This window comes from Martes martes (genome assembly GCF_963455335.1).
Source record: "Martes martes genome assembly, chromosome: 11".
Lineage (NCBI taxonomy): Eukaryota > Metazoa > Chordata > Mammalia > Carnivora > Mustelidae > Martes > Martes martes.
Window position 1 is genome coordinate 43,745,359 of NC_137899.1, and position 27,020 is coordinate 43,772,378.

A 27,020-nucleotide genomic window follows, 5' to 3' on the forward strand; every position below is an offset into this window, starting at 1 on the left:
TTTCTCCAAAGTTTGGTGAAAACGTCCAAGCCATGGTGAAGGTGAATTCTTCATAGTATTTTAAAGTCCACAACTCAGCTGAAAACACTTAACCCTACAGCATCTGCCAAGGCAGGGGTGACAGCATTTTCTGTGTGACATGAACACCTGCTCAGGCAAAATGAACCTAAGAGGTCCGGCTGACTGCACAGACTGGACAGGCATCAGATGGAACTATTTTGAATCAGTGGCTGATGGCAGCCACATTCAAATCCACGTCCAGAAACGAAACGTCAAAATACTTTGTTTCTAAATCCCAAACCCACCAGGTTCTTCATTAAAACTGCTTGTGAAAACCACTACATATTAGCAGCAATACAGCATCATACAAGACTGAAAGGTTTTGAACAGAGGAAAGAATGTCTTTAGACTAAGTAACCTTTCTCTGTTTAAGGCTGCACTGACATGCTAATAGTTTCCATCAATGCTTAAATGGTTTCAGGAAGCACACACACAATATATAAGATCAGCGTGACAGAGGAAATGCGCAGACGGAGCTTGCAAAAGTGTCTTAGAAAGGAAACAGCTTAATATAATAATGGGAGTTACTACTTCCTGTATTAGGAAAATAAAAGCAACAGCAACATTCATCTGAATGAAAGCAAAACTACTCAGCAAAACAAATTTCACAGACAAAAGGCTAGCGGCCAACCCTAATACAATGACCTAAGTTTAAGTTTAGCCTTGATGATCGAGTAACATTTTCTCTAATCTTTAATTACGACATTTAATTTTCTTAGGCTTCTTTCCATTAATTATGCTGTATGCATATGAAGGTGCCAAATGATTGTCTATAAAAGGAAATGGAAGTGCTGAAAATAGCGAGGCATGGTTAAAAGACGGTGAAGTCAGTTGGGTGTGTATATGTTTGTGTTTATATAATTGGTAGCACATGAGGAATAAAAAGCAGAGGCCGTGATGATGTGTATGACACACACAATTCATGGCCGTTTAGCATGTTCCCGGGCTCCCCACCCACACAGTTATGAATCTATAAAGATACTGTGCAAGGAGCATTGCTAATCTAGGACCAGAAGGTACTCTTGAATTGTACTGTAGAACAAAAGGTAAGATTAGAGAAAAATAAACACAATCATAAATAAGATTTATTATCTTGTTCTTTAAAATACAATGGAAAATTGTTACTTGGAAGGCATCATGGTGTCCTGGAAAGAGATGAACTAGGAAAATAGATCAAGTAGTGCTGTGACATGGAAAAGGTTCTTCACCCCTTGGGGGCTCCTGTTCACCCTTCAGAACAATGGAGTTAGTGACAAGTCTACCTTCCTCGGAACGCTGAGGATTAACGGAGATTATGCTTCTGCATGGTATCAAGTTCATAGTGACAAGCAAACTGTGCTTTCTTATCAACAATTTTTAAAGGCCTAAAAGGAATTAGATGTCTTTAAGGTCTCCTCTTGTGTTAGGTACTGCACTCCATGTTTACACATCTCACAGTTCCTGGTTTCCTGATACGAAATGGAGACTCAGGCAAAGTAACTTGCTTAAGGTCATTCAACCATGAAGAGGCAGAAGCAATATTTGATTCCAGGTCTTCAAAATTCTACAACTAGTTAAGAAATAGTATTGAATAGCCGAGCCAAGAACTGAACTCCTTCATATGAAGTGCCCAAGGAGATCAAGGAGACTCTATTCCAGACTCTAAAAGAAGGGTCCTAGGTTCCTAGGTATCTGAGGGACTGACATACAGATAATGTTTTTCACCCATGTGCAAAGTTTGAAATGAAAGTTTACAACTGGACTTTTTTAAAGGTGGCACTTGTGCCTTCTCCTGCCCTCCTTGCCTCACAGCTAGAAGCACCCCCTAGAAGAAATGACATGTGGCAGAGTGGGAAAGGCATAAGCACCCCTGTTCTCAAGACTATTGCATGCTGGGCATGTGGTCTTGGGCAGATGACTAGACCTTTCTGAGCTTTGGTTTCTTCATTTGAAACTTGGTGGTGGTGGGGGGGGGTGTTACACAAGTAGACCCAACTTCTCAAGGTTATTTGAGGATAAAATACATGTACTTTCTATATGTTAGTACTGAACCTAACAGTATTATTAATTATAGTATCCAACCTTGGCACATTGGAGTCACGCATACTATGACAAATTCTCTGAGACGTTACTTCACCTCACGTTTAGCAGAGTCTCTGGCATTAAGTCACTACCCACATAATGTTAATATTTTTCCTTTCCCCTTGAGTAAAAGTAATGGAATGAGAAGAAGTGGAGGATGAAGAGGAACCTTACCCTTACGAGGAGAGCCTGAGCTCCCAGCTGCCTGGAAGAACCAAGGCCAGTCATCCCAAGGGATGGACGAATTGATGATCAGCCACATTCTGGCTCGACCCCCTCAGACTTCAGTGGTGGCCATGGTCATGGTCAGCCCCCCACCCCCTCCTCTCCCATAGACTTGGATGCATCTCAATTTTGCAATGATCTGGCCTGGAGCAGCTTAGGGGAAAAAAACATTCTGCTAAATGCTGTGTAAAGTAATGACACTGAGAGAAAACTTGAAAGTCTACAAGGATATTCTGGATGCTCGCCATGAATAATTGCCATGTTGGGACTGGCAACTAAAATAGCATTGCAGAGATATTTACCCAATTTTCGTAAAAACTATTATGGCTTTATTTTCAAAGCAAGTAACTACAGAGCCGTGTGGCTTGTCGGTAAATGTTCAAGTGATTAACTGAGAAATGTGGAGGTGGGTGGAAGAAGGCTGTTAAGCATACAAATTGGAGAAAAACAAAATTTAGAGACGGATGTTTTTGAATTGTGAAAACTAAAAGCATTTTGGTCTCCAGAATGATGTTCCTTATAACAGTGCTAAGTCCTAGACCCCAAGAGAGAGGAGAGGGAACATTGGCACATCTGTTTCAATGGTTATTTTTGAACATGCCCAGAGTTAGGTTTTCAAATTTGGGTTTCCTTAGTTAAAATCCTGGCACAGGGCAAAAGCCAGTTGCAATGCCAAAGTGCATTTTTTAAGAATTAGCCGTGTTGCAGGGTGGGAAGCCTCCCTGCCTTTCTTGCTTGCAGACCTGCCCTGCCCTCTTCTATCCTTGGGGGAATTCTCTCAGCCCAGACCTGTGCCTGCAGGGCCAAAGCACAGTTTTGAAAATGGGGCTGCCAGAGCATCTGTGGCAGTCAGGAAGGGAATAGGTTATCCTGAGCGAGGTCTGTGACGCCTATCCCACTGCCATTCACAGCCTTGCCTATGAAATTCACTGCAAAACTAATCATCCAGGGTAAAAACAGTAAGTAAGAAAGTAACTTATACTAGGCTACAGAACCTGGCAATCTCAACAAAACCCTCTGTCTGTTTCGACACTGCCAACGGCTGTCTTCTGGATCCACTACAGAATTCTTGATAAATCCATCCCTCTGCGGGGCCACTTGGGACCACTGGTGCCACCAGCACCACCACAGAGCTGGCAAGTGATGAGTCAAAGTTTAAGCCAGGTCTGGCTGTCTGCAGGGCTTCTGACCCTACGTACTTTGCTTTATCTTGTATCCAGAGTCAAACACCTACCTCTTTCCTGCTAAAAATACTGGAATGGGGGCACATCACAGAAATCCATTTTACTACTGGCTGTTTTCATTATATACGGGCGCTCTGATCTCTTTAAAAAAAAACACAGGAGGATGTGCCTTCCCCTCAAGCAGCTCCCAGTGGGTGTGTCCATTTCTTCAAAGGGCCCCCAGGGCTCACTTCTCTATAAAGACAAGTAACTCAACCCACGTAATCGGGGAGAAAAGACCACTGATACAAACAGAACTTCAGATTTTTCAGAGAAAAGCCAACTCCACTCCAGAGGGGTTTTTTTTTCCTTTTGCTTTTGCTTTTTTGTTTTTGTTTTGCTTTCTCTGAAGCCTGTTTTGGATCTCTGGGGAAGTGTGTAAGTAAACGGCATCCATAGAAGGATGAGGTAAACATGACCACATCTGAGGGCTGGTAATTTAAGACAGGGCACTGTTTTCCTCCAGACAGTGTTTCATTTAGCTTTCTAAAAAAATGGTTTAAATTCATAGTCTAAATTACTTTCTCTAAAAAAGTGACAGGACTTTTGAGATATGGCTAGAAATATTCCATTCCTATCTCCATGACTATTTCTATCACGTGAAAGTCATTCTCAGATGATCTGGAATCAGTCTAAAATTAACATATTAATATAACCCATGCAAAATACCTATGTTTAGTAGCATTTTAATGAAACTAAATATTTACTGTTTGTAAATATGAGATTAGAACATTGCTTCTTTTATTAGGAACCACTTAAAAAGATGGTTCTCTCCACTTTAAATTTGAGCTTTGCTGCATTCAGATAAAAAAAAACTGTAATATTAAAAAAATTTGTAGTATTAAATTTCAATGCTAAATTTCCCATAAAGGCAAGATGCTACAAAAATCTATTAATCATAAAACTTAAATGATGAAGGATTATGTCAATAAAGGTACAATTTATAGAACTACACCAAGGCTGAGTAAAAAAGCAATAGCAGTCACATAAAACATTACCACAAGATATTTGCAAAATGTCAACATAGTCACTTGGGTATTTTTCGAGTTGTAAGAGGTGGAGACTCAATTCATTTTTACAATAAAATTATTTTGGGAAAGAATGACACATATTTTCTAGAGAAAGCTTCATTAGAAATAAAACTTTAAACTTCTGGGGCATAAGTTATATGCCTGTAATTCTGCAGCAAAAGACTCTTCCCTCCAAACAGGATGCATCTAGTGTTTAACACATTAATTATCATCCTTCATCAAGCATAAAACTAACAGTCAGGAAATCCAGCTGCAGTGGCACAATTACCAACACTCAGAAGACACCCTGCAGCAAAGAAAACAAATGGGTTGCTTTTCATTAACAGAGCTTGGCCAACCTCTCCAAAGACAATGTTTTCTTTCCAGCCAGAGTCCCAGAAGCATTTTGGGGACGATTTGCTTAGGTAAATCCAGAGAACAAATAAATTGTGAAAATATCTAAATTTCAAAATATCCATTGTCAATATATATATATAGTGCCATTCAGAAGAAAATGACATATATTGAAAATGACTCAATCAAATCAAAATCTTTTAAAAACAAGGCATGTTTAAAAAATATTAGTGCAAAAGGTTGCTAAGTCATTTAATATCTTCACGCTTGAAAGCAATAGATAAAGTATTAGTGGTTTTCATTTTCATGTTTCATGACACATAATATGATATGTAATACGTCTCTATGTATGCAATAACGAGCTGTGTGATAACAGGATTCTATTATATAGGTTTAGGTCCATATAAAGAAAATAATTAGTGACTAGCTTGTGATTCTAATATAACATCATTGAAAAGCCTAGATGACCAGCATTCTAGAAAAGTAATAACAGCCTAGTTTAGTTGGTTGATTACTGGACACTTAACATTCTTAATATTACTATAATTATATCACACTTTAACAGATATATTATTTCTACTGAGTTTGTATTACAATTAAACCATAAACTGTTATTTAAACCATAATTTAAGGAAGACTCTGGGGATGTAAAAGGCAATGGATAGTCATGTGCCCAAAATATTTGTAATTATGTCCTGAACCATTGCCATCAAACTTTCACTAACTGCTCTGCCCAGAATCCTCTAAAATAATCAGCTTGATCTTCTCTCCAGGATAAATATCATGGCAACAATCAAAGAGCCATATTTTCCTCGGCACAGGAGGCCAGGGAGACACATAAGGATTCTTCTATGCTTGTGGCACAACTTCAATTTCATACTGTACTTTATATGCAATTAACTCAAACCTGAACTTCTTTTAAATCGTATTTGCAGAAGGCGTCATTCCATCTTCCCCCTAGATGATTTGAGTTACGTACAGTTGTCTTTCAAAAGACGAACTCTGAAATTGTATTTATTATAAAATAAAATCTGATGCACATACCCACCCTAAAACTTAAAACTCTCTGCCTTATCAAAGAGTGACAGGATTCTGTTCAGGCCTGTATAAGATGTGAAGAGTGTAAGTCTTTTTACATCATTTTAATCAACCTGGCTTGGTCAGGATAGCTGCTTCCTAAGGTGCTGAAAGTGGTACTAAATTATGGGGAAGGAATACAGTCCTACCAACCATGGTAATATTGCTGATGGGAAAAGAAAGGCTTTGCGTTCACTGGATACAGAACATTTGGCTTGACAAAGGAGGATATGTAAGAAAGAAAAGGTCCCTCCCTTCAAGTGCTTACAGTCCAGCTGACAGCAAAAAAGGGACACATTCTGAATCTGGTTACCATGCAGCATGTCAGCGAGTGCCAATAAATGAGCAAATGACCAGCTGACAGGAGGATTATGAAGAACAAACCTCACTGGCCAGATGTCCTGTCTGGAGTTAGGGCAGGTGCATCTCAAGGTGAGTGAACTATTTTGGGTTCCTCTTGGGACTTTCATTTAAAGGGCCAGGGTCTTAAAATTTCTGTCTTAGTAGTTTATAGATGCAGTGACATTATAAACATCTCAAAATCAGAGAGATGTTTTCAAGCAAGCAAGCAAACAAACAAAAAAAACAACCAAAAAACAAAAACAAACAAACAAAACCTTTTTAATGCTTTCTCAAGCAAGGTGATGATTTATTTACAAATTGCCTGAAAAATTAGAAGGAAGGTAATTTCAAGGTGATCTTTATCAAGTTCTTTCCTTGTCTTTTTTCCCCAAAGATATGACCTAGCAACAAAATACTTAGTTTTCTCTCATTCTCAAAATCCTTCTGGAACCCAAGTCACTTTCTTCTTGACATGCATTCTCCCTCAGCAATGAAAATGATTCCACATTCAGTTGCAATCCTGAGAATCAGGTATTTTGCATATATCCCCTTTGAGTTGAGAAATCACTGAGTTTAACATTGCTTTTTCAACTGGAAAATATTCCTATATTCTTATGGAAAAAATCTAATTCTGCATTAGATGATACTCACAGAATAAAATGACATTTGTCAGAAGTTAACAGAGGAAAGGAAAATATCTTTTCCAAGTGAACATTTGTGAATTTAATAATGAAAAAGTAATAGAGTATACTAGACTTGTACAATCTTCCTTTTAACAGCATCATATAAGTCATTTAAAGATTTTTTAATTTATTTATTTGACAGAGAGAGAGAGATCACAAGTAGGCAGAGAGGCAGGCACGGGGGGGGGGGGGGGGCGGGGGGGGGAAGCAGGCTTCCTGCTGAGCAGAGAGCCCAATACAAGTCATTTAAAGAAGCAGGACCAGTTCCCACAATTCACCTTCCAGTAATATGTACCCCAAGGTTCCAGCTGTGTTTTTGTATTGCTGTGATGAATACTGATGCAGTAAAAGACTATACTGGGGGCATGGTTTCTTCTTTGACCTTGGGAGTCTGTTGCAATAATGATGATTGCTGCCATGGCCACTCTCTGTGATGTAAACAAAACATTACTTTTCATAAGATTTTCTAATGGCCTCTCTAGCTTTCATACCTTTAGCGTAGTGAATTCATATGGTTGGTAACCTTTGAAGCTCTCGTGGATGGCTGCCATAGTATGAGAAGTTTTCTCCCAAAAATGAAGCAGAGTGGTCTGTAAGAAAAGATAGTACAGTTATTAATGTTTTGAACACCCAGTTCTAAGTCACAGGCCCTGGAGAAGGGTGCCCATCTGTGGCCTTTGAGGCCCTCCCAAACAGGATTCCAGCTCATCTCTGCAGCCTTGTTTTCCATTATGTCCCTCTTTATACCTTGTATTTCAGCCAAACTAAACACTTCCTAGTTCCCCCAGGACTGCCTCCCATGGCTAATAATGCTCCACCATTTTGGGACATTGTTCTGTTTTTTTTTGTACTTGTCCTGTGTGATTCATCCCCCAAAACCCAGGGATCATGATCAATCTGCTTTTGTGATCCCTCCACTGATTCAATTTGTCCCTCTTCAAACCCTCACTGGATTGTGTAGAACTTATTTCACTTAGCACACACACCTGCTTTTTCCTTAAAATACAGAAACAATATAGTCAGACTGTATATCCCTACCTCTGATTTTCTTCTGAAACTTTAAATTCCTTGAGGACAGGGAATTTGGTCTTATTAATTTTTACATTGCCTACAACACCCAGGATCTAGCCTCCCATACTCAGTTGGTACCCAATAGCCCTGTTGTTGGATATGAGAACTATCATAAAGGAACTCAAGCTAGAAGGAGACAAAAATTAATAGTTCCTTGAATTATGACAACCTCATGAGTAAGTGATGGTGCCACGGGAAATAGAGGCCACACATGGACTTAATTCAGAGAAGGCTTTCTGAAGGACGTGATACCCAGAATGATACATCAAACAGAGGGGACTATGGAAAGGTACAATGGAAGGGGAAGGCACTCAGGCAGACAGAACCACCTAAGTAAGTGCAGGAAAGTGAGAAAGTGCAGTGTGTGCACAGGAAAGAGCTAATATTCAGTTTGAGCACACTGTAGGTCTACTAGAAGGGAGAAGTGTGGAAAGTAAATTGGGAGCAACTTCATAATGCCCAAAGCATACTTTTAGCTCCAACACCATCTTTCTGTCCCCCTAAACCTCGTAACATTCTTGGTTTGTTGTAACCAACATCAATTTTTTTTTTACCTGGTACGTTGCTAGCATATGAGACAACAGATTGCATCGGCTTGCTCCAAGAAGATCCACTTTCTGACATACATCCATCTTCAATTTGTCAAAGCTTTTTTTGGCAAGGCGTACTTGTGTTTGTACCTATGAAAGTAAAAGGGGACTTTTGAACCACTTAGACTCATAAGTGGTTAAAATTTGCCAGTGAGGGAAGACCCATAGTGGACTACTCTCTCTCATACAAGAAAACACCTTTGAAAAGTTCAGGCAAGTGAGAGGATCCTACAACATCCGTTCTTTACCACCAAAGGGCTTCAACAACAGCTCTGCAAATGATGATATTATAGTAGATTTGCCATCCTATTTTTGTCAGTCGAAAGTTAAAATTCCTCTCTTCTCAGAGCATTCACTAAGTGACCACAGTGGGCAGAAGTCTGGAAACATGCATGGTGGCAAGGGAATAACCTTCACCCTGTTGTTGTTTCCCTATATTTCTTTGAAGCTGACCTCCCGTATATTCTTCAAACAGCTTCACTAATGCTAGCATCTTACATAACACAGTACATTTGTTAAAAATAAGAAAGCAACACTGACACAATCCTATTATCTAAACAACAGACTTTTGTTCAGATTTGACAAGCTTTTCCACTGATGTCTTTTCTGTTCCAAGATCCAACTGAGGATACCACATAAGAGAACAGTAACACAGCCTAAAAAGCTGGTAAACTTTCAACTTTTTATTGCTGAGTATGTACACAAGCAATTCTCTCCCCATCCCTCAGCCATGCAATAGTTCAAAATGGAGTGAGGTCAGTAAAAGATTCAAAAATGTCCATTCTATACATTATTTGATAATTAAATGGAAGATTTTAAGGGGCACCTGGGTGGCCCAGTCGGTTAAGCCTCGGACTCTTGATTCCATTTCAGGTCATGGTCTCAGGGTTGTGGGATCGAGTCCCTCATTGGGCTCCATGTTCAGTGCAGTCTGCTTGTCCCTCCCCCTTCTCTCCTCCCCCCCCATCATGCTTGTGCATGCTCTCTAAAATAAATACAACTTTTAAAAATAGGTTTTAAAAATAATATAGCTACATTAAAAAAGGGTAAAGTCACAATTTCTCCTTCCTCCAATCTGAAGCATCACCACACTGTATTTTAACCAGGGAAAGCCAGCCAAATACCATTTTACCTCAGACAATTCATGCAGTTGTAGTTACCAGGTAGGTAACTGCAACCTGGGAGTAATGTCGACTCATTAGTGATAGTTCTTTACCAGGAGGCAAGGATGATGTCTACCTCGATCACCATTGCATGATCGGCACCTGGTGACCTTGTACAGAGCAGGTGCTGAATACATATTTGGTGACTGAATGAAGAAATTTTCCAGGCCATTTCAAAAGGTAAAATGCCTAAGTACCATTTTAAGTATAACTTTTAAAGTTGTTTTAGAAATTATTTTATTTTTGTAATAAAAATAAACATGAAAATTATTTGATATAAAACAGTTTTTATATTTGATATAAAACTGATACTACTACTAATATTCACAGTTTACAAGATTATGGGGCATTATATAATAATAGTGACAAATGATACAGTTGTTACCATTTATAACAATTTAACAATTGAAGCAATTTAACAATAGATACAATTCACAATTAATTTAATTGATACAACTGAATAATTAATACAATTCACTCACCACATGCCAGCCATTCTCTTTTAGCCTCTGTTATTACCATCTCTGACTGCTGAGGGTAAGAGGATTCATCTGTGGAAGTAACTAATGAGCAAGGCTGCCATTCTAGATTAGCCTGCCTAACTCTAAAGCCATACTATTCTGCCTCTCAAGCAACTTACACTGGTCCCTGGAAAATCAAGGAAAATCAAAATTATGATTCTACCCAGAAACCCAATTCTATAGAATTGAAAAACAATGAGCCAATGCATTTAACACCATTTTGATAGGATTAATATCCTATATGAATCAGGTCTTGTATCTGTAGCTATATAAAACATTTCCTTAGAATTCCTCTGAATTTCTGGTCTACATGGCCAGGAAAACCAGAGCATAGAAGCCATCTAGGTGGTCCCAAACTGACTATACCATAAGCTTAAATAAATCCCAGAGCTCGATCATTTCCCACTGTAAAGTGGAGAAACTAGAGGCAAAGATGCTTGGGAGCACAGACTATAAAATGAATTTAGAATTATTTAAAGGTAGTGATTTTCTATCTTCCTTTGAGAGGACTTAGGAGATGCAAAAAAGAAGACCCAAGGTCCAGCTTTGTGCAGTGGCAGTATCATAGCCAATGAGGTTTATCCAAGGCATGGTTATTTCTAATTGAAAACCCAAGTTCTAGAAGGAAGACATGGGAGAATGTGAAGAAAATGATGTCTAAAAGCATTTGAGATCCTCACTGCAAGCCCCCACTGGTTCACCAGTTGCTCAAGCCAGGAAGACTTCCTCAGCTGGGATCCTGAGAGGCATCTGTCTCCACCCTTTTCTTCTGAAGGGGAAGATGAATATGGGTATGAACTTTCACATATGCATTCATTCAGCACATATTTGGTGTCAGCATTACTGCTAGGCACTGGGGCCTCTATAAAGGAATAAGTCTAGGGTCAGTAAATAAATTAACTAATAATGAATGAATGAATGAATGAATGAATGAATAAAGCAATGGGTCAGTAAATACTTATGCATGAATACACTTAGGAATAAAGACCCTCTAGTCTTCTAGAGAAGACAGACAGATTAGCAACTATATTATAATACAATGGGAAAAAATACAATAAAACTAAGACTGCAGAACAGAGGTAGTACAGGGAAGGGATTGATTAAAGCTGGGGGTGGTGTAGGGCACGAGGGTAGGTTGATGTCATTAAAGCCCCTAATACTGGCCTCCCAGTATCCCCACCCTTTGCCCTTTAACTTTGTAGGCTCCTCCCACTGTGCTGACTCGGGACTTGGCATGTGACTTGCTTTGGCCAGTGAGATGTTAACAAATGTGATGAATCTGGAAGCTTGGAAGAAAAGCTAGCATGTTTCCACTTGCTTGCTTCTAAGAGATGGTCATGAGACTATGCCCAGGCCATCCTGAGAATATGCCTGGGCTGGCCAGCTGGAGGGCTATGAGAGTCTTGAGCATGCAAGAGACACAGGGAGGGGAGCCCTGTTGTCCCAACAGATTGGCCTTTGGCCAGCTGACCCGCAGACATGTAAGGGAGGCCACACATAATGAGCAGAAGCCCTTCCTACCCCATAGCTGACCACATACTCAGGAGTGAGCCTAGCAGAAACCAGAATTGCCCTGCTAACCCACAGACTTGTGAGTGATAAGAAATGCTTATTGTCTTAAGATATTGAATGTTAAGATGGGATCAGGAGGGAGACAAACCATAAGAGACTCATCTCACGAAACAAACTGAGGGTTGCTGGGTGGGGGGGGGGGTAGGGATAGGGTGGCTGGGTTATGGACATTGGGGAGGGTATGTGCTATGGTGAGTGCTGTGAAGTGTGTAAGCCTGATGATTCACAGACCTGTACCCCTGGGGCAAATAATACATTATATGTTAATAAAAAAAAGATACTGAATGTTAGAGTTGCTTATTTCACAGCATTATTGTGGCCACAGATAACTGATATAAATGATAAACAGGTGAATAATAAAGGCTTCTGAGATGGGGGGGAATATCTGAGCATGAATAGGAGTAAAAACAATAAATACAAGATATCCACAAGACTGGCCTGCTAATGGGGAGGCTTGAGATCTTCTAATTAAATGTAAATTAATTTTGGGGGCTCTGGATTTTGTTTTTTCCTTTACGTAGATATTCTTTCATCCTATAAGAAAACTTATTTCAGTTGCCTATAACATAAAGCTCATGAGTTAATATACTTTGAAATGTGCCTTATTTTGTTTAAATTTTATAAAGTAATTTTAGAAACCTAGAAGAAGACTTCAACACTTGACCCAATAAGTTCTGAAAGGCCATATGTTTTGTGTGTCAACAATGATTATTAAAATACTTAATGCACTGCTGAGTTTCCAAATGTTGAGTCCTTTCCCTGCCAAACAAGGAGGATGTTACACTGTTGGGCATTTTGAATATGGTAAAGTTCATTTAATATTTTGTGCTCCGTGTCTACTCTCTAAAACACATTTCCAGTCTGCAGCCTGAGGACAAAGCACTGAGGACACAGTCAATCTTAGGCCACCATCAAGAGTCTAATTTCATATGCCTCCAGATGCACTTAAGTAAAAATGTTTTGATTATTATTCTTTCAATCCCAGATAAATTATATTCAATTACATAAACATCTTGAGGAACTCCTGTGGTTTTCAAGGTTCTTTAAAAATATCTTCAAACAAATGTAGCCTTTGTCTATTTCTTAGTTTTATTTGTTGCCCCACCTTTCTCCTCTTATTCTCTAAGCTCTAGGAAATGATCACGCATATTAAACTCCCTTTAGTGTGAGTCCTGCCTTCCCCAGGCTGCAGAAATTCAATTTACTAGAGAAGCGAGCAATGTCTTCAGTGCCAAAACTACAGGGCATTTCTCGTACTTATTTCTCCTAACCTGAAATTCTACCTCTTAGCCCCAACTTGAACTATGTATGGTGAACTCAAAGCTATTTATCCTCTTATTTCAATCTGACTGCCCCATCCATTGGGAAAGGTCTTCATACGACTCCACAACCAAATAATCTGAGAGTGGTTTTTAAATTTTTGTGTGTCTGTTTTCTTTCATTAAAAAAAAGTAAATAAAGCAAAACTACAATCCTATTCTTACTTTTACATTTTCTTCCAGGAAATGGCTCTGCCTCCCACCATCCATCCATCCAATCATTTAGCAAATATTCACCAAGTACATTCTACATGCTGGTAGTAGTGAGTAAAACAGAGGTGTCCTCATGGAGCTGACAGTCCAGTGGGGGTTTTCATATCAGTGAGGGCATAATATCAAACTGAATGAAGGAAAGCCATACTGCCCCACAAGAATGATTTACTAAGGTATCTGACCAAGAGAACATTCTCCAAGAAAGCAGTGCTCAAATTCTATTCAGGACTGAACATGATTAACTATGCAAGAATATACCAGCAGAGAAAGGAGTATATGCAAAGGCCCTGGGGTGAGGGCAATAAGGCGGGTCCCTGAAAGCAGTGTAGCAGAAGAATGGTAGGAAATGAGTCAAGAGAGGTAGGCTGGGGCACATCCTAGAGCAGAGTCCTTGGAGGCATATGCTTAGGATTTTATTTTTATCCTAAAAGCGGCAGAAAGGCAAAGGAGGCCTTTAAGCATGGGAGAGACAGAATTTTATTTTCAGTTTAAAAAGTCTACTCATTATAGTATGAAGATGGATTGGAGGAGGGAGATGAGTGTAGATGAGGATGGAGTCAAGGGGAGAGATGATGGTGAGTTTAGACTTGGGTAGTGATACTGATATACAGAAAAAAAGTGCTCTGATTCCAGAGATAATTAGGGGGTAAAACAGGCAGGACCTAGTGAGGGATTAGATGTTGAGGGTGTGGAGGATGACTCCTATGGATCTAACCACTCCAAATCCAGTATCATCATCTAACTTGCTCTTCCACCAGATGTTTCTACTCATATCAACTTCTCACAGACACTTCACACCACATCAAAATTCTTGGTTTCTTTCCCAACCAGCTCTCAATACTCCTCCCTCATTAAAATGGATTTGTTCACCATATTTTCCACTGAGGCAGTGATCCTACATCCAGAGAAAATTTTTAAGATCAGAGAATATACCAATTATTTCTTTTGGCTTCTGGTTATAAGATGCCACAAGAGAAAGTCTAGCCCATCTGAAGTCACTTAGAGAACAAAAGGTCAGATATTTGGCTTCATTAAAAGATCTTTTTTCTGGCCAATGAACCAAGACCTCTTGAGGGTAAGAGAACCAAACACCTTCCTGAATCACTTTACTGTATCACTTGATTGCATCATACACTTAGCCATTGGTGAGAGGAGCAATTTTGACACTGTATTATGCATGGAAGTATGTCTAAGAGACTGTGTGCACCATGCATGTGTGTAGGCAGCCAACTGTTGACTTAGGAGCAATCTGTTTTTTGGTCTTCCCTCAACAAAATCCTCCCTCCGTTTTGAAAAAATATTCCTTCCCTTTATTCTAATCATGTGGTTTAAATGGGAGCTGGTATATTCTTTTATAGGGCATTTCTCCACTCCCACTGACTGGCCCAGAGAAGGCCATCTTAACCCAAGTTGAGTCAATCATAGCGCATCATGGTTGCCTGATTCAGGGAAAGGCGTCTGATTCCAGCTGGATGAATCAGAGCCCTTTTTAAAGGATTTTTGAACTTGGAACAAGAGTTTCATATCAATGGAATAATACAATTTAGTCTAGTCTTTTTGTGGCTGGATTCTTTCACTCAGCATAATCCCTTTGAGATCAGTGTTGTTGCATATGTTAGCATTGTGTTCTTTCTTATTTCTGACTAGTATTTAATTGCATGGATACAGTGTAATTTGTATATTCATTTGGGTTTGGCTATTTTGAATAAAGTTGCTGTAAACATTTGAGCACAAGTCTTTGTATGGACATGTTTTTCATTTCTCTTGGGCAAATATCTAGGAGTAGGAATGTTAGGTCTTTTAGTAACTGTGTATTTAATTTTATAAAAAATTGCCAAACTGTTTTCCAAAGTAACTATCATTTTGCATTCCCGCCAATAATGAATCCCAAGTTCCATTTGTTCCACATCCTCATTAACACTTGGTATTTTCAGTCTTTTAAGTTCTAGCCATTCTAATGAATGTGTAGTCATAGTCATTATGATTTTAATTTGCATTTCTCTAATGACTAAAGATGTTGAAATTCTTTTTATGTCTTATTTGCCACTTGCATATCTTTAGTAATGTGCTTATTCAAATCTTTCCACTTCTTTAAAAATTAGGTTTGCCTTTTTATTACTGAGTTATGAGTTCCTCATGTTCTAAATATAAATCCATTATCAGGCATAAACTCAAAAATATTTTCTTTAAATCTTTAACTTGCTTTTCACCTTTTCTTTCTTTTTTGTATTCTCAAGTTTTTTTTTAAAATTTTTTTTATTGAAGTATAATAGATACACAATATCTTATTAGTTTGAGGTGTACATCAGAGTGATTCAATATTTTTGTACATTATAAACTGATTCCTACAATAACCCTTTCATTAGCTTAATAGTGCCATTTGAAGAGAAAAGTTTTAAATTTTGATTATATCTAATTGGTTTTATATTTTCCGGTTTTTGTGTCTTATCAAACCATTCTCTAACCTAACATCATAAAGATATTTTTTCCTGTGCTTTTTCTCCTGGAAATTTAATATTTTTAGCTATTACATTTAGTTCTATGATCCAGTTCAAGTTAACCTCTGTAGATGGTGTGAGGCAGGGATATTGGTTCATTTTGTTTTCCCCAAAAGTGGATATCCAGTTGTTTCAGGACCATTTGTTGAAAAATTATCCAATTGTCCATTACATTGTCTCTACATTTTTGGCAAAAATCAACAAGACTTTATTAAAGTGTGGATCCATTTCTGGGCTTCTTCTTGTATTATTTGATCTATATGTCTATCCTTATACCAACACCACACTGTCTTGATTACTGTAGTTTTATAATGAGTCTTTAAGTCAAGTAGTATAAACCCAATGACATTTTCTTTTTTCTTTTTGTTCCGGTTGTTCCAAGTTCTTCATATTTCTATACATATCTTTGGGACAGCTTCTCCATTTCTTCAAAAAAGCCTTTACGCTATTGATAGGATTACACTGAAGCTACAGATTTACTTGGAATTGACATATTAACAATATCTTTAGACTGAGGAAATGGTTTATCTTTCTGTTTACTGAGTCTTTTAAAATTCTCCTAGCATTTTGTTTGGTAGATGTGCACAGGCCTTGACATTTTATTACATTTATTCTAAAATATTTCATATTTTTGATGCTATAAAAACATAAATTTAGAGTTCCAATTGCTCACTAAAAATATAATTAATTTTTGGGCACCTGGGTGGCTCAGTGGGTTAAAGCTTCTGCCTTTGGCTCAGGTCATGATCCCAGGGTCCTGGGATGGAGCCCTGCATGGGGCTCTCTGCTCAGCAGGGAGCCTGCTTCCTCCTCTCTCTCTGCCTGCCTCTCTGCCTGCTAGTGATCTCTGTCTGTCAAATAAATAAATAAAATCTTTAAATATATATACATAATTAATTTTTATAACCTAATCTTGCATTCTATGATCTTTTTAAATTCAATTATTAGTTTTAAAAGCTTTTTTTTTTGTTTTGTTTTTGGAGGTCCCTTAGGATATCGTCTCTAGATAAATAGATGGATGGATTGATTGATGGAATTATGGATCTGTGTAATATATCACGTTATCTAAGATTATAGGCAGTTTTCCTTCTTCCTTTCTAATTTATATGTCTTTATTTACTTTTCTTGCCTTATTGTACAGTTTTGTTTTTTTTTTTTTAAGATTTTATTTATTTGACAGACAGAGATCACAAGTAGGCAAAGAGGCAAGTGGAGAGAGAGGAGGAAGCAGGCTCCCTGCTGAGCAGAGAGCCCGATGTGAGGCTCGATCCCAGGACCCTGAGATCATGACCTGAGCCGAAGGCAGAGGCTTAACCCACTGAGCCACCCAGGCGCCCCTGTACAGTTTTGATAATGCCGAAAAGAAGCTGGTGTGAGCAAGCATACTTGCCTTGCTCCTGATTTTGGGTTGGGGTCGGGGGGAGGTTTCAGTCTTTCATAATTAAGTATGATATTAGCTGTACATTTTTCATACATGCCCAATGACAGATTGAAGATGTTCTCTTCTAATTTTAGTTTGTTGAAAATTTTTATAAGAAATAGATATTGGATTTTATCAAATGCTTTTTCTAGTCCCACTGTAATAATCATATAGTGTGGTTTTGGTCTTTTCACATAGCAAATTACGTTTACTGATTTTAAATTGATCTCCATTCCTTGGATTACCATATTTCGTCAAGATTATATTACTTTCTGGTAAAAGTCCTTATTCTGAAGTCTATTTTGTCTAAATTAATATAGCCATTTCAGAATTCTTTTGATTAGGATTTGCAGGTGATATATTAATCTTTTTACTTAAAAAAAAATCTTTTTTACTCTTAATGTATCTGTATCTTTATATTTAAAGTGAGTCCTTTGGGTGCCTGGGTGGCTCAGTGGGTTAAAGCCTTTGGCTCAGGTCATGATCTCAGGGTCCCGGGATTGAGTCCTGCATCGGGCTCTCTGCTCAGCAGGGAGCCTGTTTCCTTCTCTCTCTGCCTGCCTCTCTGCCTATTTGTGATCTCTCTCTCTGTCAAATAAATAAAATATTAAAAAAAAAGTACTGAGACTAGATCTAGCTTAATTTTGTTTTTTAAAATCCAATATCTAACTCATTTTTATCCATTTTATCTAATAGAGCATGATATGAGACTTACAAATTATTATAAATAAGACAAAATGGTGTTAGTCTGTTCAAGTGAATCCATTCAGCTTCAGAACAATTCCAATTTTTTCTAAGTCCTTAAATCCATTTATAGTGTAATCAGATCTAAATTTGATGAAGAATCAGAGTGAAATTTACTGTAGTAAATTTTTGAGTTTTTAGTATTCTCTTTTATGAATAGGATATTCTTTCTTATTGTGTAATTTCTGCCATCTCTGATTTCCCAAAGCTTACTAGACTTGGATACATAAGTTCTTTCTGTGACATAATCCATCTAAGTGTATTTAAATACATTTAATATGTATTAGCCACTTTTATAGACTGGGCTTCAAGTTTTCCTTAAGAGTGACTTTCTATCCTTTCCAGTTTTAACATCACTTCCCTTAATGGCAATGAAAATACAACAGAAGTTTAGTAGTTCTGCTTTCTTTGCCTTCATCATTAACATTAGACTATCCAAAAATATATTTTCTAGTTCTGTCCACAGTAAAGGTCAAAAGTGATGGCTAAATTAGAAGTAATGAAGATCCTTAGCACCCAGACTATGGTCTCTAACTACCATGTCTCTCTCTCTCTTTCTCTCTCTCTAAGATTTTATTTATTTGACACAGAGAGAGAGAGAGAGAGAGAGAGAGAGAGAGAGAGAGAGAGGGCGCACAAGCAGGGGGAGCGGCAGGCAGAGGGAGAGAAGAAGCAGGTTTCCTGCAAAGCAGGGAGCTCGATGAGGCGCTCAATCCCCGGACCCTGGGATCATGACCTGAGCCAAAGGAAGACACTTCACCAATTAAGCCACCCAGGTGCCCCTACCATGTCTCTCTTAAAAGGGATCCTTGTCAAAATGGCTGATTCTAGGGCTAGTGCAGGATATATAAGATGATCCTGAAATATTTTGTTGTATAAGAGAGCAAGTTAGACCACTACCAGGATTATGCCAAAAGGACCCAAGAGTCAACCTGAAGAGGCTCTCACTAGCCAAAGTTAAGACAATTTGAGCATCAAAAAAGTGTTATAGGCAACAGTGAAGACCCATCAAACATATTCAAGTCTATGAATTCATAATGATCCTTAAAAAGAAGGAAATGAACTAACTGAAAACCAAAAGACCTCATTGGGCACCTGTTGAAAATGTCAAGTGAACCAACTCAGTATTTTGACAAAGGACCAAACATTTATGCTGACTTCCCTGTCCATATGTGCTGTAGCAGGATGACCTGATAGTTGATGAGGGAAAAGTTACTCATTATTGAGCCATTCAAATTTATTAACAGAGAAGGAATATGTAATTTATTAAGCCATCTGTTCCTAATAGTAGGCCTATTTCCACACTCACAGCAGTACTGTTGTTACTAGAATGTTTCATAAACCTCAGAGCATTCCAGATTTTAGCTCTACTTGGTGTCATTCTTGCTTCTTGAATTCCTTCTCTTCTCTCAAGAAATGTTATTGAGCAACTAGAGTTCTACGTACTGCAGAGAAACAGGAATAAAGCAACATCTCTGTTTTCATGATGGTTACATTCTAGTGGGTGAAGAGGAACAATAAACAGCTAAAGTAAATCTATGTTTTTTTAGATGATGAAAATAAAGCAGCATAGGAAAGACAGATTTGCAGGGTTTGGGAGGAATGGTTGAGGATTCTGTTTAATGTGGAATGGTCTCGTAAAAGCTTTCTGAGAAGGTGATCTTGGAACAGAGACCTAGGGGAAGCAAATCATGCAGATAGCAGGGAGAAGAGCACTCTGAGCAAAAAGAATGAAGAGTCGAAAAGCCCTGAGGCTGGAGCATGCTTGGCTTATGCAAGGAACTATAATCATTGTCTTCAGTTATATGCTTTTCACATCTGGTTCATGCCCTATTAAAATGTAAGTTTATTAACAAATAGATAAAATGATGTTCTTAATCAACTGGTGGGTGATTTTGAAAGTTCTGTATTTTAAAAATCAACATATGATAGTATGAATAGTTTTAATAATTATGTTTCTATACTTTCTGGAGAAAATTCATTTTATGTGCATTTTTTCCTTTATGCTTTCGTAATGAATCTATTCCACTGGAATTGAATATTTAGATGTACATATAAAGTTCACACATTCCTACTACCCCAGTACATACACAAACATATACACACATGGACGCACACACATAGTAGTTTGCGATTTTCTCTCAAGACAGCAAGAAAAAAAAATTTACACTCTATAGTGCAGGAAACAAACACTTTCACACTTAACGGCATCATTCTAGCACTACGCTTCAGAGAATTACCTCTAAATGCCAGGAGAAAGATAGTAAATAGAGAGAGAGAGAGATTGATTTTTGAATAAGTCCAGAGAAAGAGGCATGTTCCACTGATATGAGGAAACAGAGGGACAAGGTAGTTCAACATGGCGTTGGAGAAAGCACTTCCACAGTCTGGAAGACAAAAGAAGGAAGGGATCAACTCCTGGTCTTGCCAGACTCAGCACCACAGCTAATGAACCAGGTGGGGCAGGAGTAAGAGGCTAGAAAAAATGTGTGGGGTGTGGTGGCAAACTAGGGAGGGGAATGGAATGGGCTGTTCAAACTTTTCAACCTATTTCAAGGAGGGTGGGGGAGTAGGTCAATTTGAGAGAAAGGCAAGTTGCAGTCAAAGAAACAGAAGAAAAAGGAGAGGAAAAAGAAAGAAGAATTTATACAGGTTTAATGCTGTGGCTATGATGGCTACTTGCCAGGATTTTGCCAAAAACAAGGAAAATGTGTGTCATTTTACTTCATTTCCTCCTAAACAAGCATTTTGAACTTTAACAATTCAGCAATAGAAAATACACAATGTTAATTCTGAGGGTTTTCCAGCTATGTCACTGCTGAATTTATAGACTGAATTGAATCTTTCAGCTAGCATTCCCTTTAGATGAATGAAAACTGTTTATTTAAGACAAGAGTTTTGGATCCATCTGTGTAATCAGGACAAGGCACACATACAGCTGACATGATCTCAATTCAATTACACAAGCATGGTAGGCAACCTTCATTCAGATGCTCATTTTCAGATACTAATGGAAATCACTTCAAATTTCTTCCCTACTCTGTGCTTTAGAAGTTCAGCTTTATAACATGTTCTGATCCTGAGTGGAAAAGTCAACTAGGAGAGTGGAACATACCAAAGAAAGTGTCAGGGTAATGTTTTAGGAATGTATAAAATATTATATCAGATGAATACCTTAAGATAATGAGTTCAATGATGATTCAGAGGAAGTGGGGGTCCATCCTATAGTCCACTCTCTTTTGAGTTTCCAGGTAAGAGAGTTTTAACTCTCCTTTATTACACTTAATTGTGTGTTCCACACTGGGGTGAGGAGAGGGAAAAAGTGCACCCTCTTAGAGGCCAGTGTTTTTTAAACAACTGTTTCATACCACAGTTCTTCAAGGTAGGTAAATTATCCACCTTGGAAGAGAAGAAAAAACGGAGATACAAAACAATTTGCCTAAAACCAACCAGTAGGTAAGTAGAAAGGCCAGCACCTGGCCTGAGCTGGATGCTCTCTCCTCTTGGGTGACATACAAACTCTGCACCCATACTCTGCAGCCTGCCTTTGACCCATCCCACATCACCTCCCAGGCACCATATGTTCTAGGCCTACTGAGTTTTCCTTCTCCAGCCATACCATGCCAAACCTTCCACACTTCTGCACAATTCCTTTGTCTGGAGAGCCCTCCCCTCACGGTCCACACGCTAACTCTTACTCAACCTTTTCAACTTCTGCTCAATGTTTTCTCCTCTGAGAAACTTTTCCTGTAAGGCTCCTCAGCTAAGTTAGCAGTTTTTCCTCTCTGCAGTCAGTCTCTTTGCAAACACCCTTATGTCAGAGAACTGTGGTGTGTGCTACTGCTCCCAAGTACGCCCAGTCACCCTCTGGACTATTCAGGTTCAGAAGGGTGAAAGCTACTCACTATTTAATTTCATGTGGCTATGGCTATATGCCTCCAGGTAGCCAGTATGCAAAACACTGAATGTAGAGAGGATACCAGGAGTGAACAAATCAGACTCTACTTTCCTACTACCTAATAGTGCTCTTCAAGAAAGCACAGCGTGCTGTTTGCTGAATTACTGTTAGACTTACACAGACACTATCCTTCGTCCTCACCAGTACCGCACCATTTCCTGAGTAGATGAACTACATACATGCACATACTCTCAATTGATTTTTGCAATACTCCTAAACCATAATTCTGTTTCTATTTCACAGAGAAGGAAACGGGGTTTCAGAGCCATTAGGTAACTTACCCAAGCCAACCTGACCAGCAGGGGAGGGCAGGATGTGAAAGTCCAAGTTCATTTCACTCAATTACTTTGCTTTCCCAATTGTAACAAATCTCAAACCCGCCCAGCAGCCGTACATTACCCAAAATGGAGGTGTTGGCACTTCCTCTATTGGGCTTTCTCTTTGTGACCTGTCACTCATTACATTAAAACATTCTAATACGTTAAAAGTTTATGATCCTGGCTTCTTATTTTAAAAGTCAAACCATTACTCACAATAATAATATATCTACTGATGTAGCATCAAAGAGTAAAAGGTCATCTGTTTTCAAGCCCTTGGTTGAAACATAGTTAAAATTATTCATAACCATGTAGTTTATAATATGTAGATATATTCCAGATTAATTTAGCTAGCTATCACACTGTCCCAACATCCTTAATGTTTGCTCAGCTGGTGGTTTTTCTTTTTTTTTTTTTTTTCCTGCTTTCTGTTTTTAACTTAAGAAAGCAATGCTGTCATCAGAAAATGTAACTGACTGGTTTCGCTTCCTCTTTCAGGTCATTAGTGGAAGTATTAACTCAGGTCACAAGACTGAGCCCAGGGTACCCACTTTATCAATTTCTTATCTGAGAAGCACACATTTCAGGATAGCAAAAGGCTACAATACTGTCCTTTTTAATCCATTGGTATTTTCTTGTACTTTATTGTGGTTTAAAAAATACGCCATTATTCCTTTTCTTTTTGTTCTTTTTTGAACACTTATTCATGTTTATGCACCATGTGAAAGGCTGGGGAATTTGCTTGTCTCTTGGCTGCCCAAGCTACACCTGTTTATCCTTTATATTACAATATATTTTTATTATGCTTACCGATTGATGGTCATTCACTGTAAATAATCATAACTCACAAATACAAATCAACTGATAAATTAACAGGTGAACTGATTGGCTAAAAATTATCTTGTTGAAGTGTTATATTTATTTACTTGGCAGTGGGTCCTGAATAGAGCAAAAGGAAAAGTTCAGGCCTCTCCCTTTATGGATACATTTTGCTATCCTTGACTTCCAAAGTGTGGTGGGATCTGGATATTCAAGAATATCTAAAAAGACTGAAGCATCAACAATGTCTTCCCTGGTTCCCCAAAACACTGAGCAATACTCTGTAACCTGCACACACTGTGCAGACTCTGTAACCTGCACACACTCCCCCCATGATCTGGCCCTGGACCACTTCACTTTCATTTTTGGCCTCTCTCTGCTTCTCTTTCATTCTTTTCTCCCAGTGCAATCTCCCAAATCATAAAGGGGTTCCATCTTCTTCCTTTGTACATGTTATTCCCATTGATACTGTATTTCTCCTCCTTTGTTGTCCCTTCAAAACTCAGCTTGTGGGGTGCCTGGGTGGCTCAGTGGGTTAAAGCCTCTGTCTTCGGCTCAGGTCATGATCTCAGGGTCTTGGGATGGAGCCCTGCGTTGGGCTCTTTGCTCCGCAGGGAGCCTGCTTCCTCCTCTCTCTCTGCCTGCCTCTCTGCCTACTTGTGATCTCTGTCAAATAAAAACAAAAACAAAAAACAAAAAACAAAAAACCCCTCAGCTTGTATTACCTCTTCCAGGAAGCACACTTCAATCCCCAGGTCTGACTTTAGATGCTCCTCCTCTGGATCCCTCCATCACTTTGTTACACACCTCTATTATCTCACACTTATCACGTTGCACAGTCATTGTTACTTTATTATTATTACTATTTTTTTTTTTTAATGAGAGAGAGAGAGCACAAAAGGGGCAGAGGGAGAGGGAGAGAGAGAATCTCACAGGCTCCATGCCAATGCAGAACCCACTGCAGGTCTCAACACAGGGCTCAATCTCACGACTCTGAAATCATGACCTGAGCTGAAATCAAGAGTCAGATGCTTAACCAACTGAGCTACCCAGGAACTCCTAGTTACTGTTACTTTAATTGACTGTCTTCTGTTAAATTCTCCAGGGAGCTTGTGGCACGGGCCATAGCTTATTCATCATCCCAATACTGACAGTGAGAGCTAAAAATGCTAGTTTTTAACCTGGTGCCTAGGAATACACACCATCACTTTGGGTCCATAGCTTCTATTTTTATAGTTTACTTTTATAGATGGACATTCTGTCACTTGGTATCTTTTTTTTAAGAAGACACTCACAGTAATTGTATGCCAATAAGGAAGCTGTTCCAACTCCTCGGTTTCCCATTAGTCTAAATCCTTAAAACATTTTTCTGTGTACAGATTCAACATATTTCTGTAACATTTCTGTCTTCCTTCCTGCTGGAAATCAACTCATTCCAATTTGCTCTGTATCTGCTGTTCTGGAAAATGTGGGTTTTGTGTTCTTTGTACACACCCAATCCATTAACGTTTTGTGTCAGTGATAATTCCTTTTGTCATTATGGGTCTGAGAACATTTCAAATTTTCAGTATGACGACCAAGTGCTGTTGTAACTGAGGCTGTGCTATCTATCTACCAAAATCCACTTGCCCTTCTGTATTTTCCAGACTCCCTTGAAAATAGGTGTGGCCCTGAGACAAAGTTCTTTCCTATGTAATGTGAGCAAGAGTAACATACACCATTTCCAGGCTTGGCCCATAAAGCCTTTCTACACATGTTCCTGCATGCTCTGTTTCCTTTCAGGATAACTGGGATGTCCACATCGAGGGAACACTGGGAAGCATGTTTTAAAGATTACAAAGCTGTTGTCAGTCTGGGTCTCTGAATAATTTCTTGGAAGAGAGCCATTTCATCAACCTGGACATCTGCCCAGGACTATTTGGTGAGCAAAAACAACAAAACAAAACAACACGTCTGTAGGTTTAAGCCATGGGATTATGGAATTTTGGGTGCCTTCCTGTAACACAGCCTAACCTAAGACTATTCTACCTAATATAGGGATTAAGAAGAGTTAAATGACAAGATGCTAGACATAATGTTGGAAGTAGGTTCAAGTCTAACATTTCCACAGATAATTGTCAGCTATTCAAAGATTTGATATTTCCATTATGATTTTTAAAAATTTTTTATTTTTTATTAACATATAATGTATTATTAGCCCCAGGGGTACAGGTCTGTGAATCGCCAGGTTTACACACTTCACAGCACTCACCATAGCACATACCCTCCCCAATGTCCATAACCCACCCACCCTCCCACCCCATTATGATTTTGATCTCCAACAAGAAAGTTGTTAATAATATCAGGTGATTAATATGGTGTTCAAAAATTCACTATAGTGCTACTGAATTTTAAAAGAAATGCTGTACAGCAAGAGTGGAGAAGATAAGTGTGGTGGGTGAATCTGAAAAGAGTGAAATGGGTGAAAAACTCTTTGTTTTTTTGTTGTTGTTTGTTTGTTTTTAAACCATTAGAATGGAGAAGTCCTAGATAACTCTCTGGTGAACTTCTGTTCTTAGCCCAAGTTCCCTGCACTTCCAAATGCTAGTTATACTTTTCTTGGAAAAGGAGAAAGTCATTTTTTATATTTTTGCATAGAAGAGATCTCTTGATATTCGGGGCTAGAAGATATATGCTTGAAATGTTGACGTAATCAGAAAGTTGAAGATGTAAACAAACAAGACACCATTAGTACAACAGTCCTATTCTTCTTAAAGTGCTTCTAAATAATTATACCACTAAAACTCATTTTAGTCTGTGCCTTTTTTCATATATGCTCTGTACCTATATTCCTCCCTTTCTCTCCTCACTATTTTGTATTTTTGTTACTGTTCTATTAAGGTACAGCTTATATTAAAGTACATTAAAGTATAGCTCAATATGCTTTAAAATATGTTTATACTGTATACCTAACCACTACCTGGATCAATATATAGAACATTTTCAGCATTCCAGTAGACTCCTTTGTGTTCCACTCCATCAATATCTCCTCAAAAACAGAACCACTATTCTAAATATTCTGACCTCTATCACCATTGATTCATTTTGCCCGATTCTGAACTTCATATCAATGAAATTATACACTACATATTCTGTGATGTCTGGTTTCTTTCACCCAAAACCATGTTCACAAGGTTCATCCATATTACTGCCCTATGTTAACAGTTAATTATTTTTCATTGTTATATAGTATCCTATTGGATTAATTTATCCATGCTATTGTTGATGGACATCTAGTTAGCTCTGACTTTGGGGCTATTAAAAGTAATGCCATTATGAATATTTTTGTACATGCATTTTACATGAACACTCTTTTCCTTGGATATATCCCTAGAAGTATATATTTTTAGTAGATAATGCCAAACAGTTTTCCACAGTAGTTCAGTTTTTACTCCCACCAGCAACATATAATAGTTTTAGATGTTCCATACCTCACAAACATTTATGATTGTCAGTCTTACTTAATTTTAACCATTTTGGTAGGTTTTAATCATCATTCCCTTATGGCTAATAAATACCTTTGCATATTCATATTGACAATTTTGAGATCTTTTGTCAAGTGTCTGTTCATATATTTTCCCCATTTTTTAACTAGGTGGTCAGTATTTTTCTTTTGTAGGACTTCTTTGGATGTTCTGAATACAAGTTCCTTACTGAATATATATACGGCAAACGTCTTCCACTATAATTTTTCTTTCTCTTTCCTCAGTATTCTTTTAATGAACGGACTTTCTTAATTTT

General features: G+C 38.3%; 1 protein-coding gene across 2 annotated transcripts in view; it reads right to left on the bottom strand.

Moving 5' to 3' along the window:
- Positions 1-27,020, bottom strand: part of ICA1 (islet cell autoantigen 1) — a 144,172-nt gene that overhangs the window by 34,332 nt on the left and 82,820 nt on the right. For both annotated transcript variants that reach the window (XM_080818496.1, XM_080818495.1), the window contains exons 7-8: positions 8,661-8,786; positions 7,527-7,625 (exon numbers count right to left, since the gene is read on the bottom strand). In XM_080818496.1, the coding sequence (XP_080674622.1) occupies positions 7,527-7,625; positions 8,661-8,786 (225 nt within the window). The remainder of the gene's footprint in view (positions 1-7,526; positions 7,626-8,660; positions 8,787-27,020) is intronic.